Source organism: Belonocnema kinseyi, chromosome 6 (assembly GCF_010883055.1).
Source record: "Belonocnema kinseyi isolate 2016_QV_RU_SX_M_011 chromosome 6, B_treatae_v1, whole genome shotgun sequence".
Taxonomy (NCBI): Eukaryota; Metazoa; Arthropoda; class Insecta; order Hymenoptera; family Cynipidae; genus Belonocnema; species Belonocnema kinseyi.
In genome coordinates, this window is record NC_046662.1 from 85,365,223 (window position 1) to 85,385,553 (window position 20,331).

Below are 20,331 nucleotides of genomic sequence, written 5' to 3' on the forward strand. Positions count from 1 at the left end.
ACCTTGGCTATTAATGGACCCAAGTGGGGAACCTTACATAACGACTTCGTGAGATTCTTCGCTTGGGGTGATTGCTAGAGAGATTGATCAGCAACCTGGGTCAGAGCAGTGTTGAGGAACGAACGTGTTATTTACTTAAATAGCACGAGAATTCTGGATCAATCTGAAAAAACTCTATCCCTTCCACACACTACTCCTTTCCCCTGCCGAGTGAGTCACGCCTACCCCGAAAGGGAAATGGCTTAATGGTGTAATAATAATAATAATAATAATAATAATAATAATCCCTGGTATTCTTTAGAAACTCTTAAAAATTCTCTGAAATTCCTTAAAATCCTTTAATACTCTTTAAAAATCCTTTTGAAACTTCTTCGAATGTTGCAAAATACCCTAACACCTTTCGAATCTTTTGAAATTCATTAAAATTTTTAAGTTCCTGTATAATGGTGTAGGCCTGGTCAGATTCTTTGATATACTTTAAAATCCCGGGAAATACCTTGAAATTTATAAAACCTCTTAAAATTTCGTTACAAATTTTGAAAAAATGTAAATCTTCAAAATCTTGAAATTATTTGCATTTCGATTTTTGAGTTGGCGGATATGCTGTTTTAGCCAATCAGCACAGAATTTTAAAATTATGTTTTAAGGCAAAGTGAAAAAAAATTGCATTAGCAAACAGTTTGAGAAAATAGTAGCAAAATAGTTGTACCGTTAAAAAAAGTGCAAGCAAGTGTGAATTGTGGGGTGAGTCGATGCCTGATAGTATAAATGATTTCTTGAATCCATCTTTTGCGGACGTTTCTGTTAGAGGGTTCTTTGATTTTCATGATGATTCAACAGGCATTATTAGATAAAGTCTATTTGTGGAAACGGAAATTCGTTGATTCACTGTGTACAAATCACGAATCAGCCTTGAATATGACCCTATCAAGAAATTAGTGGAATTCGTGTACTTTTCGGCTTTACAATTTCTGCAGAAGATAGAAAATGTATTTAAAAAAATACGTTTCTTTACTATTGAAATGGAAAGAGCCTTACGAACATTTCTGGAATTCCATATTTCGAGAATATATATCTTAAACATATGCATATTCCCCGTTATTTATAATTGCTTGTTAATCAAAGATTTTTTTCCAAAAAATGGGTGGCATGGATTTCATTTATTATTAAAAACTTTTTATATTATATAGTTATCTTGTTGATATTAAAATATTAAAATTAAAATATACTATTATCTAAAAAGTAGTTTTACATGTTTTATTACATATTTTAAAAGTATTCAAAATAAATCAAAATTATTATATATTTATCGCATGCTTCACGGGCTTTCTCCTTTTTTCTTTATTTTCACTTTTCCACTTAAATGCGAATTAAAAAAAGAGAAGCCAATAAGAAAATCCAACTTTTTTTTACTGTTCATTCTTCCTGATTGAAAAGTCTACTATTATATCGAGAATTCAGTTTTCGTCGATCAAGGGTCACAAACTGTCAAGCAGCCAGTAGCTCGCGGCTGAACAGCTCATAACTAGCGGCTGACTAGCACATACCTAGTGCCTGACTAGTCAGAAAAAACGTTACACTCTATCCAGGCCCAGGCCAGACTGTCTGGACAGCGCCAAGACTGGGGTTCTCGGGTTTCCTGGTCCAGTGACCCTCTGTGAATGCAAGATATATATATGTGTATGTGTATGTGTGTGTGTGTGTTGCATTGCGTGTTTCGTGTTATTCATGGTTGCCCGTGCGCTATTAAATCTAATAAAATATATGGAGAAATCTAAAGCGTAACCATCAACACTATAAAAAGTGAGGAAAGTACACGTTGCTAGTTTCCGACGCATCAAGGCACAGCATTCGAGTACGAGTACGAGTACGAGTACATCACTACATTAATTTGTGCAGCAGTCTAGTCTCATGTAAGAATCTCTTCCGCTGTACCGTCGACAATAAACTACAAAGCTTTATCACTCGATTGAAGTCTCGACTGCACTCGGTTTTATCCGATTGTGCAACGAGCGTCTTGTATGCGCCTGCGCAACGAGTATAGAAATAGAGTCGGTAATCGGTGTCTCTGGCCCTTTTTTCTACTCTTTTTTTCTATATCTCCATCGCATTTTCGCGTAAAGCAACATCAACACTTTTTCCTCTTAGCTCTGACATTTTTCTGCAAATGATGATACTGCTGTATATTAATAGCGCGAAAAAATATATCACGTGTGTTCGTGTGACATCGTCGAGGACTGCGCAGTTATAATACTCGAGATGAAATCCAAGATTTCCACTTTTAAGAATTAACTATAGAGTCGTATCAAGATATACAACAATTGTATTTTTCAATAATAAAGTACCTATGCAGAAAGTGTGGTTTAAATCATTTAATTGGCCATATTTTAAAGTTTACAAGAACTGTGAATTGTTGAATCGCTTTCACCGACCAATTAAGGAAAGCGAATGTTGATTTTTAAAAGACTTATTGCCTAACTTCCGAATTTCAAATAAAAAAGTTGAAACAGTTATCTATTTTTATATTTAATTTTTTAGTTCTTTTGCTCTTCAAAAATTTGTGCCTGCCATTTCATTTTTCAAACTTTGCTTTAAAACCAAGAATTATCGAATTAATGGCGGAAAACAGTTCCGTTGAAATGATTTTATACCAAAGGTGCGAACACCAAGAATATTTAACTTGAGTTTGTATCTGAGATGTTTTACAACTATTTGTCGATAAAAAAGCACATTTTCGCCGGAGCAGAAAACAATAGCACTAAGACTAAACTTACTTTTGTCTACATTTTGGTAATAAATCATTTTTTTCATTGTAAGTGTAGTCGAATAATAGTTTACATTTATCAAGAACTATATAATGAAATCAATAATTCTAATTATTTATTACGAATTTGTTAATTTTATTTGATTTATACATAACCTCATGAAGAACAAATAAAAAACAAATATCTTTTGAAAATGCAAGTAGGCTGTTAGTGCAGACAAACAGTCCAATTTTTAAAATTCGATAATCACAGTTCTCGCAAAAATAGAATGATGCTTATTTTTGAAAACAAGAAACTAAATTTTTCTGAGTCAACAAGTGAAACTTTTTTTAGATTCACAGGATCAATACATACCTAATTGATTTGTGTGGTGCATATTGTAGACAGTACCATAGTCCAGGGCCATGTGCCCTTCATCCACTTTTGCGAACGTATCCACCGAATAAAAGGCCGGATCCCCGGCAACATCCAAATGTAATTCGACAAGGGAAACAACTACTCGTGACACTTGACCAACAACAATATTTTTAACGTGGTCGCAAAAAAAACCGAAATCTCTTAAAACTTTGTTTTTTCCACTCGATAAATCATACAGTCGTCGACCGGCTGGGCGTGGTAGTGAATAGAAATTATCACTGTTTTCACAATAACTGCACGATTATAGGCCGTTAACACTATATCTCGTTCTCACTTTTCTCATCTCTCGTGATATCTAGAAAGAGAACAAACCAGGGATCGATTATGACATTCTGCTGGATATCGTGGAAGAGATCGCTCAGTAAAAATTGTATTCTATAAACGACGAAAGGCAATGACGAATACATAATGACACTTTATTAATTATACGAAAATTTATTATTAATTATAGTTTATTAATTATAGTTTTTCTTATACGGATCCACGAACAATTTTAAATTTCCGGGCTGCCCAGTCAATTTCTATTGATATTATTCCTAATTAAATAATTTTAAAGTTAAAAATATCAAATTGAAAATTATAATATTCCGAGACTCCGGGTGACCGCAAAATTTTTTTTAAGAGTCTAATCTTGTAACATTTTTAATATCGAATTTCTTATAAATAGAATAAAATAGCTTTAAATTTGAATTTGATAATATTTAACATTCCTTGGCTGTCACAGCAACAAGTGACCAAAAGTGACCAATCTCTAACCCACAAATTGACTAAAGTGATTAATTTGCGTTAATAACGTGATTAATATTCGTTTGAATTTAAAAGAATTTGACCTATAGGACTTAGAAAAATATAATTTAATTTCAAAAGAATTTAAAGGAACTCGAAAAAACTTTCAAATTCCCCAAAAAATGCATAAAAATTCAAGGTGAATTGAAGGGTGGCAATATACAGAACTAGCATTCTGTAAAATTTTAATCACTATTTAAAGCTGAAGAAAAGTCCAGACCTAAGCTGAAGTATTGTTGAATTAACAATCTTAAAGCGGCACTGTCCTAAAATTCGAATAGAATTGGCTCTATGTTTTGCGATAAAAAAATCAATTTTCTATAAAAAATTCAATTTTTAGTTAAAATAAAAATATAAACATGCATACGGGTAAATGGGAAGTTATGGGTTTTAAAAATCAGGTTTAGATAGCGATTAAAGATCGTAAAACCGTAAACGCGATAACTCTCGAAAAAATGAACGAATCAAATCTATCTTTGGTACACTTTTTCTAGGTCCTAAAAGAAAGGACGAGTTCGTTAACCAGCCATTTTTTATAAAAATTCAAAAAGTGAGCGCATTTTGAAAATTTTTTAGACCACTTTTTTCTGAATTTGAAAATTCTATGTACGGATATTTAGAGTATTGAAAAAAAACAAATAATTTATCCTTATGACTTTTTTAGATAAAAAGAAAATTCTCAGAGTTATAGCGTTTTCAAAATTTTTTTAATCAACCGAAAATCAAAATTTGAAGCCGAAAAACGCAAGATATGAAAAAAAGTCAAAAGAAGAAAAACATTTTTTTTAAAATCCCTATGAGATTATCATAACCAATTTTTGGATTTTCTTCAAAAATTGAAAATTCAAATTTTGATTGCACAAAAAATAATGGAATATAAAAAATTCCATTTTGTGGAAAAACTATGTACGATACAAAAAAAGATGAATTAACAAAAATGGTTATCCCAAAAAAGATCTACAATTTCATTAAGAATCACTTCTTGATAGGACGCGTACTTTTTGTTTTATTCGTGAAAGATAACCTTGAAAAAAGTAAGCTAAAAAAAAAGGTGTGGAAAAACGACGAAAGTTACTAGAAAAAAATCCAACAAAACCTGTTTACAAATGTCTGTCGGAAATCGAGCGCGCAGCGCGAGTGTCACGATGAGAATGTGTACGTCAAAGTCTACAGAGCTTTGAGAAACTTAATCTTTGACTATACTTAATGAAGTAGACAATTCAGAATATGAAGACGCATATAAATACTGGCATCTAAAAGAGATCTGTTTAATAAAGTTTTTTTTCAAGTATTTCGAATGCAAAGAATAAATATCCGAGCGCGAAGCGCGAGCTTTAAACGCCGCGCGCCATGGGCGCGCTCAAACTTGCGAGCGAAGCGAGCCGCGCGCGAAGTGCGCGATGAGAATGTGCCCGCAAAGCGGGCAGATTTTTTTATTGTATAATACACGGAGAAAAAAATATCGCACAATGAAATCGCAAAACCTCTATATTGCAAGAAAGCGCAATATGATAACGAACAATCAGGTCCCGGAGATTTGTAATATATTATAATGCACTAATATCATAGACAAAAATGAAGCTAAATTTTGTTGCTGTCGTCTGCTACGGCGCCCTTAGCAGCAATTGAAAAAAGGCAGAGTATGAGTCAGTTCAAGCTATAAATCGGGATTCTAGATTTAAAACAGTAACAGAGAAAATTAAAAATTTGCTGCAGGTAAGACCTGCAACTGTTAATGATTAAACATATTTCTGCGAAAGTTTCACTGAGGTTAGGAAAACAATTCTGAACTCGTCGACTGCGTCGCGCTGAAGTGAGCAAATTTCAGTAAAACATGTAGAATCTACGACAGAAAACACAAAAAAATATGTACTTACTGATATATTTCCTCTGAAATAAATCACATTATTGTAGACGAATTAGAAATTACTTAATACAATTTAAGCAAAAGCCCAAAATCTAACTGACGGATGGGAATCCCCATTTCTTACGTTATAGATTGCACAATTATGCGGTTTATAATGTAAAAACTTGCAATGTACGATTTCACGATTTTGCGCTATTATAATGCGATAATTACGATATATAGCGCAGGAATTACGATATATATTGTAATTTGTGCAATATAGTTTTCTCAGTGTAATAATGCCCAGAAATATAAATGTTACAAGGTGAACAAAAAGTATTACTATGTTCAATTTTAATGAAATATTAACTCGTTTTATTATAACTTAAACAAAAAATTATTGTATCAAATTTAGAACTTTTTAAAGTTATTAGAAATTATCTATAATTTTAAAAATACCACAGAAAAAACGAAAGATAAAGTTTACATCGATTCCGGGTGAAAGTTTCACCGCAACAAAAATTAACCTGGTCGGATAAACTTTACATGAATCGAAGATAATTTTCGATTTTTAACCTTGCCTGGATAATCATTTGCCTTATAACCTCTCTATTTTTATTCAAGATGTAGCGAGGATTGCGACGACAGCGCTCTCTATCGACATTAAACTTCATTAAATTGGAGAGAACCGGGGATTCCCAACTGTCATTTGCTTTTTGCCAAATGGAATTATTATTATTATTAATATTATTATTATTACACTATTAAGCCATTTCCCTTTCGGGGTAGGCGTGACTCACTCGGTAGGGGAAAGGAGTAGTGTGTGGAAGGGCTAACACGTTCGTTCCGCAACACTGCTCCGACCCAGGTTGCTGATCAATCTCTCTAGCATTCACCCCAAGCGAAGAACCTCGCGTATCATTCACACATTCTAACCATTCTTTCCGCGGTCTACCTCTGGGCACGCTGCCATTTACTTTACCTTGATACACTTGTTTCGTTAGTCGTTCATTTGGCATTCTCTCAACATGTCCGAACCATCTTAACCGATTTCTTTCCCATGTGTCTACTAGCGTCTCTTCTGCACCACATTCTTTTAGAATTATCTCTTTACTTACTTTGTCCATCAAGGTTTTCCCGCATATTATGCGCATGAATCTCATAATAAGTTCTAATTCATCTACAATAGTGTAAATTATTTCAGTGAAGATATATTAGTAAGAACAAATTTTTTTCGTATTTTCTGTTGTTAATTCTACATGTTTTACCGAAATTTGCTCACTTAGGCGTGACGCAGTAGACGAGATCAGAATTGTTCTCCTAACCTCAGTGAAACTTTTGCCGAAATATTTTTAATTTTTAACCGTGGCAAGCCTGACCTGACAAATTTTAACTTTTGTTTTTTCTGTGTCATTATAAATCTGGTGTCCATATTTATGGTTTGAATTAACTCATACATTGCCGTTTTCCCATTGCTTATTAGGACGTTGTAGCAGACGACGGCTTTTATTCCATCGTAGGATAAACTTTCGCCAAATAGCATGTAACCTTTAACAGCGGGAAATTTTACATGCAACAAAATTTAACTTCAGTTTTTTCTGTGATCCTAAAACTGCTTCGATTCTTTGACATACCTGTACACTGCTGAAATCTATTAAAAATGTCTTGGAATCTTCTAAAATGCACTACAAAAATTTAAAAGAATTCAAGGAAATTTAGAAACAAGTATGCTTGAATTTAACAATGATTAACCCATGGGTTAATTTAATCAAAGAAAAGTAACTAAAGTTATATCTTTATTTAAAACTAGTGACTGTAATGACACTGTCTTAAAAAAGGGCCCAAAAAGTGTTTTGAGAACAAAAGTGATTAAAAGTGACTGTGTGGCAGTTCTGATTATGGTGGTCTTACATAAACTCCCCGAATGTTGTAATTTTATTTTTTAAATTCCCAAAATTTGTCTTGATTTTCTCTGTTCACTAAAATGCCCTGACTTTTCGTTGGCCTTTGGACACCCTGAAATGATGCATTTTCAATTTTGACAACCCTATCCGCTAATCACGAATTCTTTACACTCGCAACGTTCTTCTCCATCAAGCAATAAGAATCCTAATTCTGACAACTGTGAAGTTTACTTTTGCAGTTTTATTTTTTATGTGCACTTTCGATTGATGTATTCGGAAGGTTCTAAGAATCTGGATCAGCAAACTGTCTGTCGTCTCGCTGAAACGTATACACCGCCAAAGAGCGAGACCAATGACCGTATAATGGATCCAGTCACGAGGGGACTAGGCCAACGTCGATGATCGCACTGTCCGTCGTTTTCCCGCTGCGTTTTCTTATGCACCGCACTTAGGAATTCTCGGTTAATTCCCCTTGCTCCTTTTTTACGATCTTTTTAAAGCAGATTGCATAAAAGTCGTAGAATGTTACGAAATCAAAGAAAAATGACTTGTACTTAAATAGTTCTATTTCATTTACATGCAAACTCAGAAAAAACGTTCCTTTCTCTTAGCAAAAGTTCGACTATGGTCACTTTATATCCGGACGGAAGCTACGAGGGGGGTGTCACGTCTTGTAAAGGTAATTAGCTATTAATTGAACACAAATAATAAATAATGCGAAAACATTCAAATTTTGTCAGGTACTCACTTTTAAAGAAACAGAATTCAAGAAAAAAACGACGTGGACTTTTAAACTTTGGATATAATAAATACAAAGTTTCTTTACATTCGTATCGTATGGCCCACAATGTTGTGCAATTTCCATTACACGTTCACTGATATATATGCGTTCATAATTTACGATCGCAAACTTGAATAGCAAAATAGCCTAATCTCCACTCTCGAGTGTCACTAAATCGCCACATGCAGTATGTCGAGGAAAAAGCTAAGCACACGTGAGAATAAGTCCTGGAAAGTGGAAAAACTGTGCGAATTATCGATCTCTGTATATCTAACTTTCACGTAGATCGCTAGGTAAGAATTATCTTTCGTCTTTTAGCTTGAACTAAAAAGATGGCAAAGCATGACGGGGTAAGGTACATTTTTCCGAGAATGGAGTTAGTTGCTTGCCAATTCTTTGAAAATCAAATACACATCGTCAAGGTTGCTACAAAATCCTAATTTTGAAAATACCTTGAATTGCCCCGACTTTTCCCAGACCAAATTTTTATTTTCCCTGAGGGTTATAAATTGTTCTTTTAGGTATGAAATTAACCAAATCATGGAATTTTCAAACAAAAAAGGTTCTAATTCAACCAAAAACAGTTTAAAATTGTAACCAAATAGTTGAATTATCAACCAAAAGTTTTTGACAAAAAATATGAATTTGCAAGCAAAAGGACCAATTTTCTACCAAAAATGGAACGCTTTAGTGTGATTAAAAAAAAATTAATCAAAAAGACTAATTTTTTACAAAAAACAGTTCGGTTTCGACCAAAAATAATATTCATCGTACAAAATAGTTGAATTTTCAACAATAGAATTAAATTTTTAACCAAATAGTAGAATTTTAACAAAAAGAGATTAATTCTGAAACAAAAATATAAAAGTAGAGTTTTCAATTCAAAAGAGTTAACGTAATAGAACCGAATAAGAACATCCAACTATTTTTGGTTGAAAGTACTTTCAACCAAAAATAGTTGGCTTTTCTTATTGGGTTCTAGAAATTCAATTTGTATTCGGACAAAAAAAAGACAATAAGTCGAAAAGGGAGAAGTTTCATGAAAGCAGAAGAAAAGAGAGGAATAGTGGAAAGAGTGTGATGTCTAGGCAGCAGCCATACATAATTTAATAAACTTCAACCAAAGTTGATCGAAAATTTCCTGACTCATTCGGTTTTTCCCTGTTATTCCTTGGCTTTTTCTGACCAGTTTTACATTCCCTGGCTTTCCGGAATTCCCTGACCTATAGCAACACAGATTGTGTTAAAAAGTTTAGTACGAAATCACTTTTTCTAGAATAGTGGAATAAGGGTTGGTATACTGAAATTAAACAATTTTAATTATACACGGAGAGAAATTTCAAAAGATTAATTCACGAAAGCTCGTGATTTTACAGGAAAAATTTTTACGAGATTTAGAGTCTCGGACTCTGTGATCTAAAAGCACAGAATTCGAGACCTGAGAGCAAAGGGGCATGACCTAAGGCCTGAAAGTTCGAGGCCTATGCTTTAAAAGCAAGGATTCTGAGATCTTATTTCTCGCGCAAAAGCTTAATAAAATCAAGCCGTAGTGCCATGAATTAATCTCCCGAAATTTCTCTCAGTGTAGATGAAAAAAATCCATATTTCCCTAAATCATAAGAGAAAAAAGTGTATCTGGTTTTGTTTTGATAGACAGCCCTGGTTCGGTATGTGAACTGAGTGGACAAGGCTATGTACATGCCATTCACAATTTGAATTGATCCCTGACTTGGCCTAAATGGTGAGAATGATCTCGACGACGTCATCCAAGCGTCACAGCAACTCATGTCACCTCGATCGCGGTTGGAAGAATAAGAACGAGATAGGAGTGACCAATCGACGTTAATTTGTTTATCGTCAGCCGGCCGGCGACACCAGGGGCTACATTTTATTTTTTAGCTCTTTCGTCAATTTAACTACTATACGTCACATCAAGCGCCCGTTTCCGTAGTTTTGTACCATTGTTAAAAAAGCATTCTTTATCGTTAAGACGACGACATAAAGCGCACTGTGAAATTATATCATTATTGAGGAATCTGAGGAATCACCAATAGACAGTTCTAAATCTAGATGTAAACTTTGGGGATGTGCATAAATTATCTATAGTTGTGTGTGTGTGTAGTTAAAATACCTATTATTATACATTTTTTGTTGAGAAATCATTATTTTTGGACAAATTAGCTACTCAGTTACAAGTTGAACTACTTAGTTGATTCATAAGAAAGAGTCATATTTACCGCCCCCCCTCCCCCTCTTACGTTACTTTGAATGAGCCCTAAGTGAATTCGCGAACAAAAAGAAAGTCAGCAAAAATTACACAAAAATAGGTGGGCAGGGGGGTAGAAACCTTCGGGCAATAAGAAAAGGGGGTCCGTGGTTGCAAATTTCAGGCAAATTTTTTACGTAATTTATGCACGGTCCCTTTATATTTACATTCTTTTAAACTTTTCTAGTACCCACTTCCGTCCAAATCTAGCTTTATGACTGGCGCCAACTTAGAATTTTATACGAAGTGAAAAAGGTCAAGTAATATGGAAGGGTTGTGAGAAAAAGACTGGCTAACTAGACTTGGAAATCACGACCAATGAGAATCTATCAATCAAGTATTCAGACGTTATCGACACGCAGGATCGTCAGTGCCTCTCTTCACTCTGGCCCGCCCATGCAGACAAGCGAACCTGAACTATTAGCGGGATGTTGAACTTGGTCGAACGCCTAACTATATACGAGCTCTGAGAGCGCCGACGGCGATTATGATGGTATGTCGAAGAGAAGCGAGACCATAAGATGCGCTCATGAGTCTCCGATACACATTATACATACAACTTAAAGTAACGCACTCTTTTACCAGACAACAAAAAATAATAAAATAAAATTTACGATTATGTCATCAATAGTGGGCCACTTTACACATCAGCTTCTTCACTAGACCCGTGCATTGTTCGAGTTATTCGAATCGACTTTCAACGCGGTCATTCCAAATCGGAAAAACCCGATTCAAATTCGGCCAGTTGAAAGTCTTTCAAATCGACTTTCGATGTGGTTATTCCAAATCACAGAAAAACCATTAAAATACGAAAATTGGTAATTTAATTACAATTAATGGTCTTAAATAAACCTTTGTTAGCTATAATTTATATGATACGGAATTCTGCGTTTTCATAAGTCTTAATACCCGTGTAGAAAATACCCTAATATTCCCTACATTAAACAGGGAACTGGTCGGGTGTTATAAAGGGTAACTTCACTAGAAAATGGTATGCAGGCTCTTGTCAAGGGTTAGTAGTGTTACCTCTGTTTGGTTTCTAGACAATTACAGGGAAGCTTAGAAAGGTCCTAACTTAGAATTCAGAAGTCTTTAGATTGACTTTTAGAACAGTCTTTCAGATCGACTTTTGACGAACCTAAAATTTGACATCAATTCGGTTCGAATAACTTTGCAGAGATTCTTGATACATAAGGTTGAAAAATCCATAAAATAATTGTGGTTCATATTCAAAATGTTGTGGCTTACTAAGACGATATTTAACGATTACTTTCCATTCCAGTATACGCTAAAAAATTTCTTTATGAATTACTATAAGTAACTGGAACTTTGAGTGGCTTCCTTTGTTCTGTTGCTCACTTGATGCCTTTACCATACTAACCCAGAAATAGTAAGACAATTTGACGAAATTTTGGAAGTAATAAACTTGAAAGATTTTTCATCACTTGATTTATTGGAAATTACGGTGACTGCAAAAGCTATTGTCATTTTAGGTGATGCCGACGGACTTCCCTTCAGGAGTCATTTCTCTCTCGCTCAGGAAAGAGATTTCAATCAGTAGAGTCAGACTATAAATGACGTCACTGAGAGGCTTGAAACGCTTTGCAATACAAATTTGATTACAATTTCTGATAAGGAGTGACTAAAATAGAACACGGAAAATTGTTTCTGTGATGTTAAGATATACATTCAATCCAAAAAGACCGTTTTGTTGGTCATAAGTAAAAATCTGCAAAGGATATCCGTCCACAACAGACATTTTTGCGTAAGTCAAGAAAGATTTTTCGCTTCCAAATGTAAGGAACAATCTAAATGGTTTTTTATCTGACCTCGGAAGTCGGTTATAAAATCGTGTATGGCTTCTCCAATAATGTAAGGAAGCATTTTCTTATGGCAATCGTTCGTTAAACGCTATCTCGTGGAGGATACGTTTTTGCTTGTTATTTTTAAGCAAACTTATGTAATATAACATATAAACCTCCTTGAAATGCGTAACGAAGAGTTAAGGGTATCTACAAAGAGAATCGGTTATTTTCTTCATTTTTATCTCTTCTTTGATAATTAACACATATTTTTAGATCGTTATGAGGGAGGACTTTAAGCTCATTTGGCGCTAATGAATTTGGATAATCGATTAAAATTCGTTAGAGCTTATCTCTTCAAACTTTGAATCTGATTAACCAGCACCTGAAATTAGACCATCATTTTCACGTTTTATCTCTTCATTTCATTTCAATTCAATCTCGAAAGCAAAAGTCGATGCATATCGTTCAAACGAGGCTCAGTACACGTGCCGACATTCGGCACATTTACGCCGCGAATAACGATAAATATAGAATCTCGGGTCAGGTTAGGTCGGACAACTTTTGCTCGCCCACCGTTAAGCATCTAGGCTACGTAGAGCCTTGAAAAGTGATCCAAAGGGGAACCAGCTCATCGACGTGGATCTGGATTTCAGGACATCGAATCAGGATTCAATATCCTTGAATCAGTAACGTGAGAAAAACAAATTCCAGAAACAGGGGTCATCGGAAGACAAACACTTCCTCATTTCAAGAAAACTTAGGGCTCGATTTTTCTCTCGTTTATTAAATTAATGTAAATCTTTGCGGAAGCGGAAATATGCCATGTACAATCCGAGAAAACTTAAAGAAAGTAAACCAAAAATAGTATATAAGTAAAATACAAAAAATTAATTTCAAATACAAATTTTGAATACTTTACTTATAAATAATATATATACTGCCCCCGAACACAGTGGTTTGTTTTGTTATTATCGTTCCCAGATTTGCTTGTTGTTGCTATCGTAGAGACGCAGTGAACCGTCGTCGCAGAGTACGAGCCCAACTGGTTTTTTCCCGTTTATCATTGTTACCCAAGCGGGGGTGCGTTTGGAGTCATATTCGACGAGGTTTCCGTCGATTTGGAGTATAAGTTGAGCTGCTCCTTTACCAGTTGACCAGACTTTATTCTCGTTCTTCGTCAGGATGAGGGCGCGATCAGTTAGAGTAAGCTTGTAGTCACCGGCTTTCAGGTTTCCTCCTTTCTCTAAAGCGCCGTTACGTCCAATCCTGTCAGTGCCGCAGCTGGCCCACACATTTTTAAGGTTCGGAAGTTGGTCAACGATTTCGCTGCTGACCGACATAGAACCTTCCAGCCCGGTGTCTCTTAGGCTTCCCAGGTTTCCCAGTTGGCTATCCATCGCCTCTTCCCATCAGCTCCAACAAGCCAGGAAGTTTTTTGTAAGGAGTTGTCACCATTCCATTGAATCATTCATCCACGGTAGTAATCTAGGTTGAGCGCTGAGGACCAGACTTTTTTATTGTCTTTGTTGAAGAGAGTGAAGGAGCCATCGCCTTGGATGGAAAGCCAAATAGCACCTGAATTTTTGGTGTTACTGGTCCAAACAGCTCTATTTTCATGGTAGAGAACGAGGTTTTGGTCTTCTTGTAGGATAAAGCGGTTGCCTTTGCCGGATGGTGCCCATCGATCGTGACCGTGTACATCAAGTGTAGCAAGGCCGTATTGTGTGAGAGGAAGACGCGCGCCGTTTTTGGATTTGAGGTAGGTACCTGACTCTAGCTGATTTCGCGTGCCCATAGTTTCTGCACCACATACAGTCCAGACATCCTTGATATTGAGGTATTTTTCTAGATTACTAGCTGATACCACATCTGGTCCTTGCATCCCGGCATCGTACTTGAGACAGTTAAAAGTCGATCCGTCACTGATCCATCGTCGGTAACCTTCAGAACCCACGAGCCAAGACGTTTTTTGGGCAGATTTGTCTTCGTCCGACTGCACGATATGTCCGCGGAAATCATGATCTTCGGAACCTCCTCAGCCGCTATCTGCCTGGTGAGAGGCAGAGTTCAAAACGATTAGAATATTCTGCTCTCTCTGCCGAAAAGCTACGGTGGCAAGACTCCCATCTTGCGAGGAGTCGATTCTGACTGCTCCAGGTTGAACGAACTTGGAGAAATGTGCCCAAAAGTAAAAGTCTTGGCTGGGCTCAAAACTGTTTCCATCAGCACTTACAGTGGTCATCCCACGGCACGTCTTACATGCATCATTACCAAGGAGGCTAGGGCTGCCGTCACTCCGTTGCGCCATACTTCAGTAAATTGAGCCTTTTGAGTCATAACGAAGAGGGCCAATGATGGTGTTACTCACTTCCCAACCCATGTTTCCAGAAACATTCTGAGACTGGTCCGTAAAACCAGAACATTCAGTCATGTATGTGGCTATTTTCTGTGTTTGATCCATGTAGTTCGTTCCGTCGTAGCAGTGGTAGCCAATAGCATTTACAGCTCCGTTACTTGTCAGTGTATTAACATACCCTTGGTCATTCCAGTTATGATCCCAGCCTAAAACCTTTACATCCCCAGGCAGTTGCGTTTTAAGCTCTTTTGACAGCTTAACTGCATCCTCAGCTGTGAGCTGAGTAGTGGGCATCTGTGTCTTGCAGTTCTCAAGCTCGTTCTGCATAGACACCATCCACGGCCTGACTCCAGAAGCAGAATAAGCATCCACGTACTTTTTGAAGTAACTGGCATACTGTACATAATAATTCGAGTCTAAGCGATTAACATCAGAACCACATTCCTTTGGGAGTAAAGACCTTCCACGCTTCATCCACCCAGGAGCACTCCACGGGGTGCCAATGATTTTCAAATTACCACCGGTAATCGATTTTGCTTGCTTAAGCAGATCGATCGTCATTTGATCTTTAGCAACTGAGAAACTACCAGGGGTGTCCTCGTACGTATAGAGATTAGACCCTTCATACATCAAATCACTGGACCTCATAGGAACTCGCACGAATGTCAAACCAGCTTCATCAACACCCATACCAAAAAGCTTCAGCATGATTTCATCACGCTTCACTGATTTTGTAATCAAATTTGCAGCTGAATCCGTCAAACCCGCACCAAAACCATCAATTGACTGATACCGTTTCCCAGCATCTACATTAATCGTTGACGTTACAGATCCGTCACTTGTGACTGCAAATTTACCGAGCTTGCAGCCAAAACCACCATTCTGACCCATAGTCAACCATTGCTCAGGCTGTTCACCATCTTTCCACACATATGTCACCAAAGAATCGTCAGGGATCGAAGCTACAAACGAGGTCCCTCCAGCAATCACCTTAAAAGTTTTTGGATTAATACCCAAATCAGGTTTCGGGCCACTTTGTGGTGTAGCGCTCAGGACCAGAATAGAGAAAGTGGAAACTGCGAAGAGGACAGCGATCATGTTTAGAGGATTTACCATGGTTACCCTCATAGATTTGATGGCTGTACACATTGAGTGGAACACCTTAAATTTCCGGGGTTTTAAAAATTTTTTCTGCTCGGGTCCTTAAATTGCAATATCCTGTTTTTTCTAAGGAAACATAATAAGCTTTTTCAATCTTGAATTTTAAAATGCAATGTAAAATTTAATTTTGTTTGCCGCTGGCATATAAAAATCACTTTATGAAGCTTGCCATCAGTTGGTAAAGTAGCAATTTATATAGCCAGTATTTCTTATGGCAACTGTCAAGGGCACAGTTCGTAATGCACATCTCAGCTGTTGTATGGAGTATCGACTATATCAAGTGTCACCTTACCAACCCACAAATATCTCGTTTAAGCACGTGATATATAATATATTGTTAAATGAAGTTGGAATTCTATTCATTACAACTCTGATACTTCAATTCAAAAATTTAATTTCACATTGGAAGCCTTCCTTAAAGCTCGCACTTGATAATAAATTGTTAAAATTCGAACGTCTCTAAAGGAGAAGGGTCAATAAGGTGATCATACGTTAACGCACTTAAACGCATATCATAATATTTTCTATAAAGTTTCTATTTTACGAAATAATATATACATATAAATGAAAATATTTGTTTTATAATTTTTCAAGGCATTTAATTAGAACAAAAAGATTTACTTACAAAAAAGGAGAAAGAAAGTTATCTGATTTCTAAAAACAGGATTTATTGACCCACCTCCTTTAACATTGATAAATTTTAAAGCTTATGTTTCAATCTTTGAAGGCTTCTAATTAACGCTTTAATTTAGGCTAATTGAAAAGGTAAGAATTAATTTAGAACTTTAATTTTCTTGATTTACCGGTCCAACTGGATCAGTTTACCAACAAAATTCAACATCTTATAAAATAATCAGCTGAAGCGTTAGAATTGTCTTCAATACAATATTGCATCTAAGGAAAGCAGAAACGGCGACAAAGTCAACATTGAATTTGAAGAATATAGGATTGATACAAATCGGAGCGAAATATCTTGTAGGGAATTCAGCAGCATGGATGTCCTGATATCACTCTGGATTCGTAAATTACATTCCGTGGCGAAAGGCGCAAGAGGGCATCAAAAGGGGAAAGATTTGTGTCCATGAGTGCACTGGCCCCAATGCACCGAGTGCACTTGTTTGGAAAAAGAAATGAAGATCTTTTTACAAGAATAAGGTAATGGCCCTTAGGACAATGTAATAATCTTCGAGTATACTCAAAATTTACACCGTAATTAACCAAAAACTCAAAGGAAAAAAATATTAAGCAAGATCCAAATTTCCATATGTTCGACTTTTCCGCCTTGGATTTTAAAAATGCAACACTGTTTACTTTTAAAGTTAAATCTTTGACAATTGTACAGTTTCCAAATTCAAGCCTCCATAGTTAAAAGGTTTTCAATATTGCAAACGTTCAAAATTTAATAACTCCAGATGGAATTTATAAAAAAAATAGCATCTTCTGGACTCTTACATTAATTATCTGGATCATCGGAAAGGTGAGCTTGGTCAAGAAATCAGCTCGAAGTCTATTTAATGAGCAATCTACTACCTTTACTGCCAGTAGCTGTAACTTATGAGAACGCAAGATGTTGTTTAAGATATACTCCATTGGATCACACGATCTTTAGTCAACTACGACTTGGTTGATTCTTATATGGAATTTATGACTCCTCGTATCACCTGATACTCATATCGACTGTACAATGAATACTCCCCTCTACTGCTTTCCACCTTCAGAGATGCTGCAAAAGGCTGCTAGTTCGAATACATTCAATTTGGAAAACACCTGTTCAGAAATTGTACAGCGTATAATGATGATTCCTTTATAAGGAAGTAATTCATATTTGATTAATGACAAAGCAAAGGATCATAAATTACATACGAAAATGGATATAAATTTTATAGCTATTACATTGAAAAAGGTAGTAATTGTTTACTTTGATGACTCTTCCTAATTTTTGAAGTAAAAAGTTTGAAGCCTTCTGCAAAACCGTATTTCTAGTAAAAAAGCTAAATATCAGTCGGAAAGGCTGTTTTTGTCAAAAAATGAAAGAAAACATTTTTTTAATAATTCATTTTTTCAACGTTTTGGATTTTCTACGGAATTTTAATCGCTTTATCTTTACTTTTATAAATTGTTTACAAAAACGTTTGTATTTTTCTGAAAAAAATCCACAAAAATAAATTGTAAACCATTTTTAAATCAAATTTCAGTACAAAAAAAATTTAAGAAAATAGTATATTGTGTATCTAGAAGGCAAATAGTCTTTATGTCAGCGTGAGTTTGCAAATAGGGTATTGCAAACTCATGCTCGGATAAAAAGAAGTGTGCCTCCTAGGAGCACAAGATATTTTATGTAACAAACGCGTGATTTACAAATTTATCACCTCTGACATTTGAGGTTAGGTTGACGCGGCTATAATCACACATGGGCGAGAGCGAATGCGCACGTACACAGTATGATTATGAGCCCATAATACTTCTAGGAGTATTATGGACTCCTAATTGTACTGCGCATAAGTGAATTCGCTGTCACTCCTCTTGTTGTCTAAATGCCTGCTTTCAGAATATAAAAGATGCTGCTACATGGCGTAAATCATGCCTACTTTACATAAAATGTATCATGTTGAAAGACATAAATCGATCAAAGGCGTCATTAATATTACATATGATTAGATTATAATTATTTCAATTAATTAATTGTTAATTAATTTTAACATTTGAAAGTCGACTATTTTTAAAGGCCATGGACACGTGCACCGAAATTTCGGTACAAGTAGCCACATTTTTTCGGTGCGAATAAGGGGAGCTCTACCGAAAAGAATCTTTGAGTATATACTAAAAATTCTTTAGGTCAAAGAAGCTCAGAGAAATTCTCCGCAGGCACTCAGGTAGATATTTTTGAAGGTTCAGCAAGCTCGTTTAAATGGTCTGAAGGGTTTAAAATATCCTTTCCGAAATTGAAATAAGAATACGATCATAAATAACAAGCAGAGAGGCTACCTCAATAGAGTAGCCGACACTCAAGGGTCCTTTTTTAAGCTTTAGGATTAAAATTTAAAAGTAGATTTTTTTAAATTTCATAGTTAACAGCCTAAAACATAATAATTCGGAATCTACGGGTTTCGATGACTTCAGATATCTAACTTTTTTTTTTAATGCTTAAAATTGGAATTAATAGAACGTTTCTCGTAAATGGAATGAGATACGCCAAAAAAGACAACATTTTTGAATTCAACTAGAAACTTGTATATCAGTATATAAGTTATAATTATAAATAAGTATAATGAGAAAATTCATCAATTAAAAAAAAGTATTAAGAATTTGAAGAGAAATTTAAAAAGGGAGAGCGGATTAGCTACGACCAACTACTGTAAATAACTCTTCCCGCCCGGTACGTGACGAATACAAAAGGAACATTATATTACCGTCGCACCACTCTTAAAACGACCACAAAAAGGATCTTGAAAAGGACCCAAATTTTTCAAACTATCTCCGAGACTATTTTGTTTCAAATCGACTTTGTTTATAGACTCAAATGGGCCAAACTATTTCGCTAAAGAAAACTCAGAGATTTCTTTCGGTAGGGAGGTGGAAAAGGGGTTATTATTTGTACCGAAATTTCGGTACGTACAGCTGGATTTTTTCGGTACGCGTAGATACTTATATTTTTAAATATTAGAATACTATAAATTTAAAAATGCTATAATTAGCATTAGAAATAGAATATGTTCAATAAATTATGTTTCAGTAATAAATTACAAATGCTTGGAAAATCTTCCTTACTCTAAAGGCACTGAGAAGTTCCGTGCAGAACTTCCAATTTGGATCTGATCGGGGCCAGATCGGGCAGAATTTGGCCCAAATCAGGCTATCTAGATGGGGCCAGACTCGAAATGAAACGCGATGCCCGATCGGGGCCCCAGCGCTGCGCCCAGAGATAACCATACTTGGCCCCTATCGGGCTCATATTAATTTTTTTTCTTATTCTTAATTAAAAGGGATTCTTAAATAAAATAATATTAAAATCGAATATATCACCTCCTTAACTGAAATTTGAGAATATAAATATCAGGTCATCTAACAGATCGCGATATGAAAAAATTGGAGTATGTCAGACACTATTTTTCGAGCAAACGGAAAAAGTCAAACGACGCAGCATAACAGCCAGCATTTGTGTATGATAGACGATTTAAGTATTTTGCAATATATTTTTGGTTTTAATTTCTAAATTGAAGTTGCTTTCAATTTCTATATTGAAC

At 35.6% G+C, this 20,331-nt stretch overlaps 1 protein-coding gene across 8 annotated transcripts in view; it reads right to left on the minus strand.

The window, feature by feature from the left end:
- LOC117175701 (histone deacetylase 4) overlaps positions 1-20,331 on the minus strand; it is a 375,256-nt gene that overhangs the window by 121,876 nt on the left and 233,049 nt on the right. For 4 of the 8 annotated variants that reach the window (XM_033365458.1, XM_033365454.1, XM_033365455.1 and 1 more), the window contains exon 2: positions 3,120-3,477. The exons of the other annotated variants lie outside the window; for them this stretch is intronic. In XM_033365458.1, coding sequence (XP_033221349.1) covers positions 3,120-3,171 — 52 coding nt within the window. In that variant the 5' untranslated portion in view covers positions 3,172-3,477. The remainder of the gene's footprint in view (positions 1-3,119; positions 3,478-20,331) is intronic. 8 annotated transcript variants of the gene reach the window in all.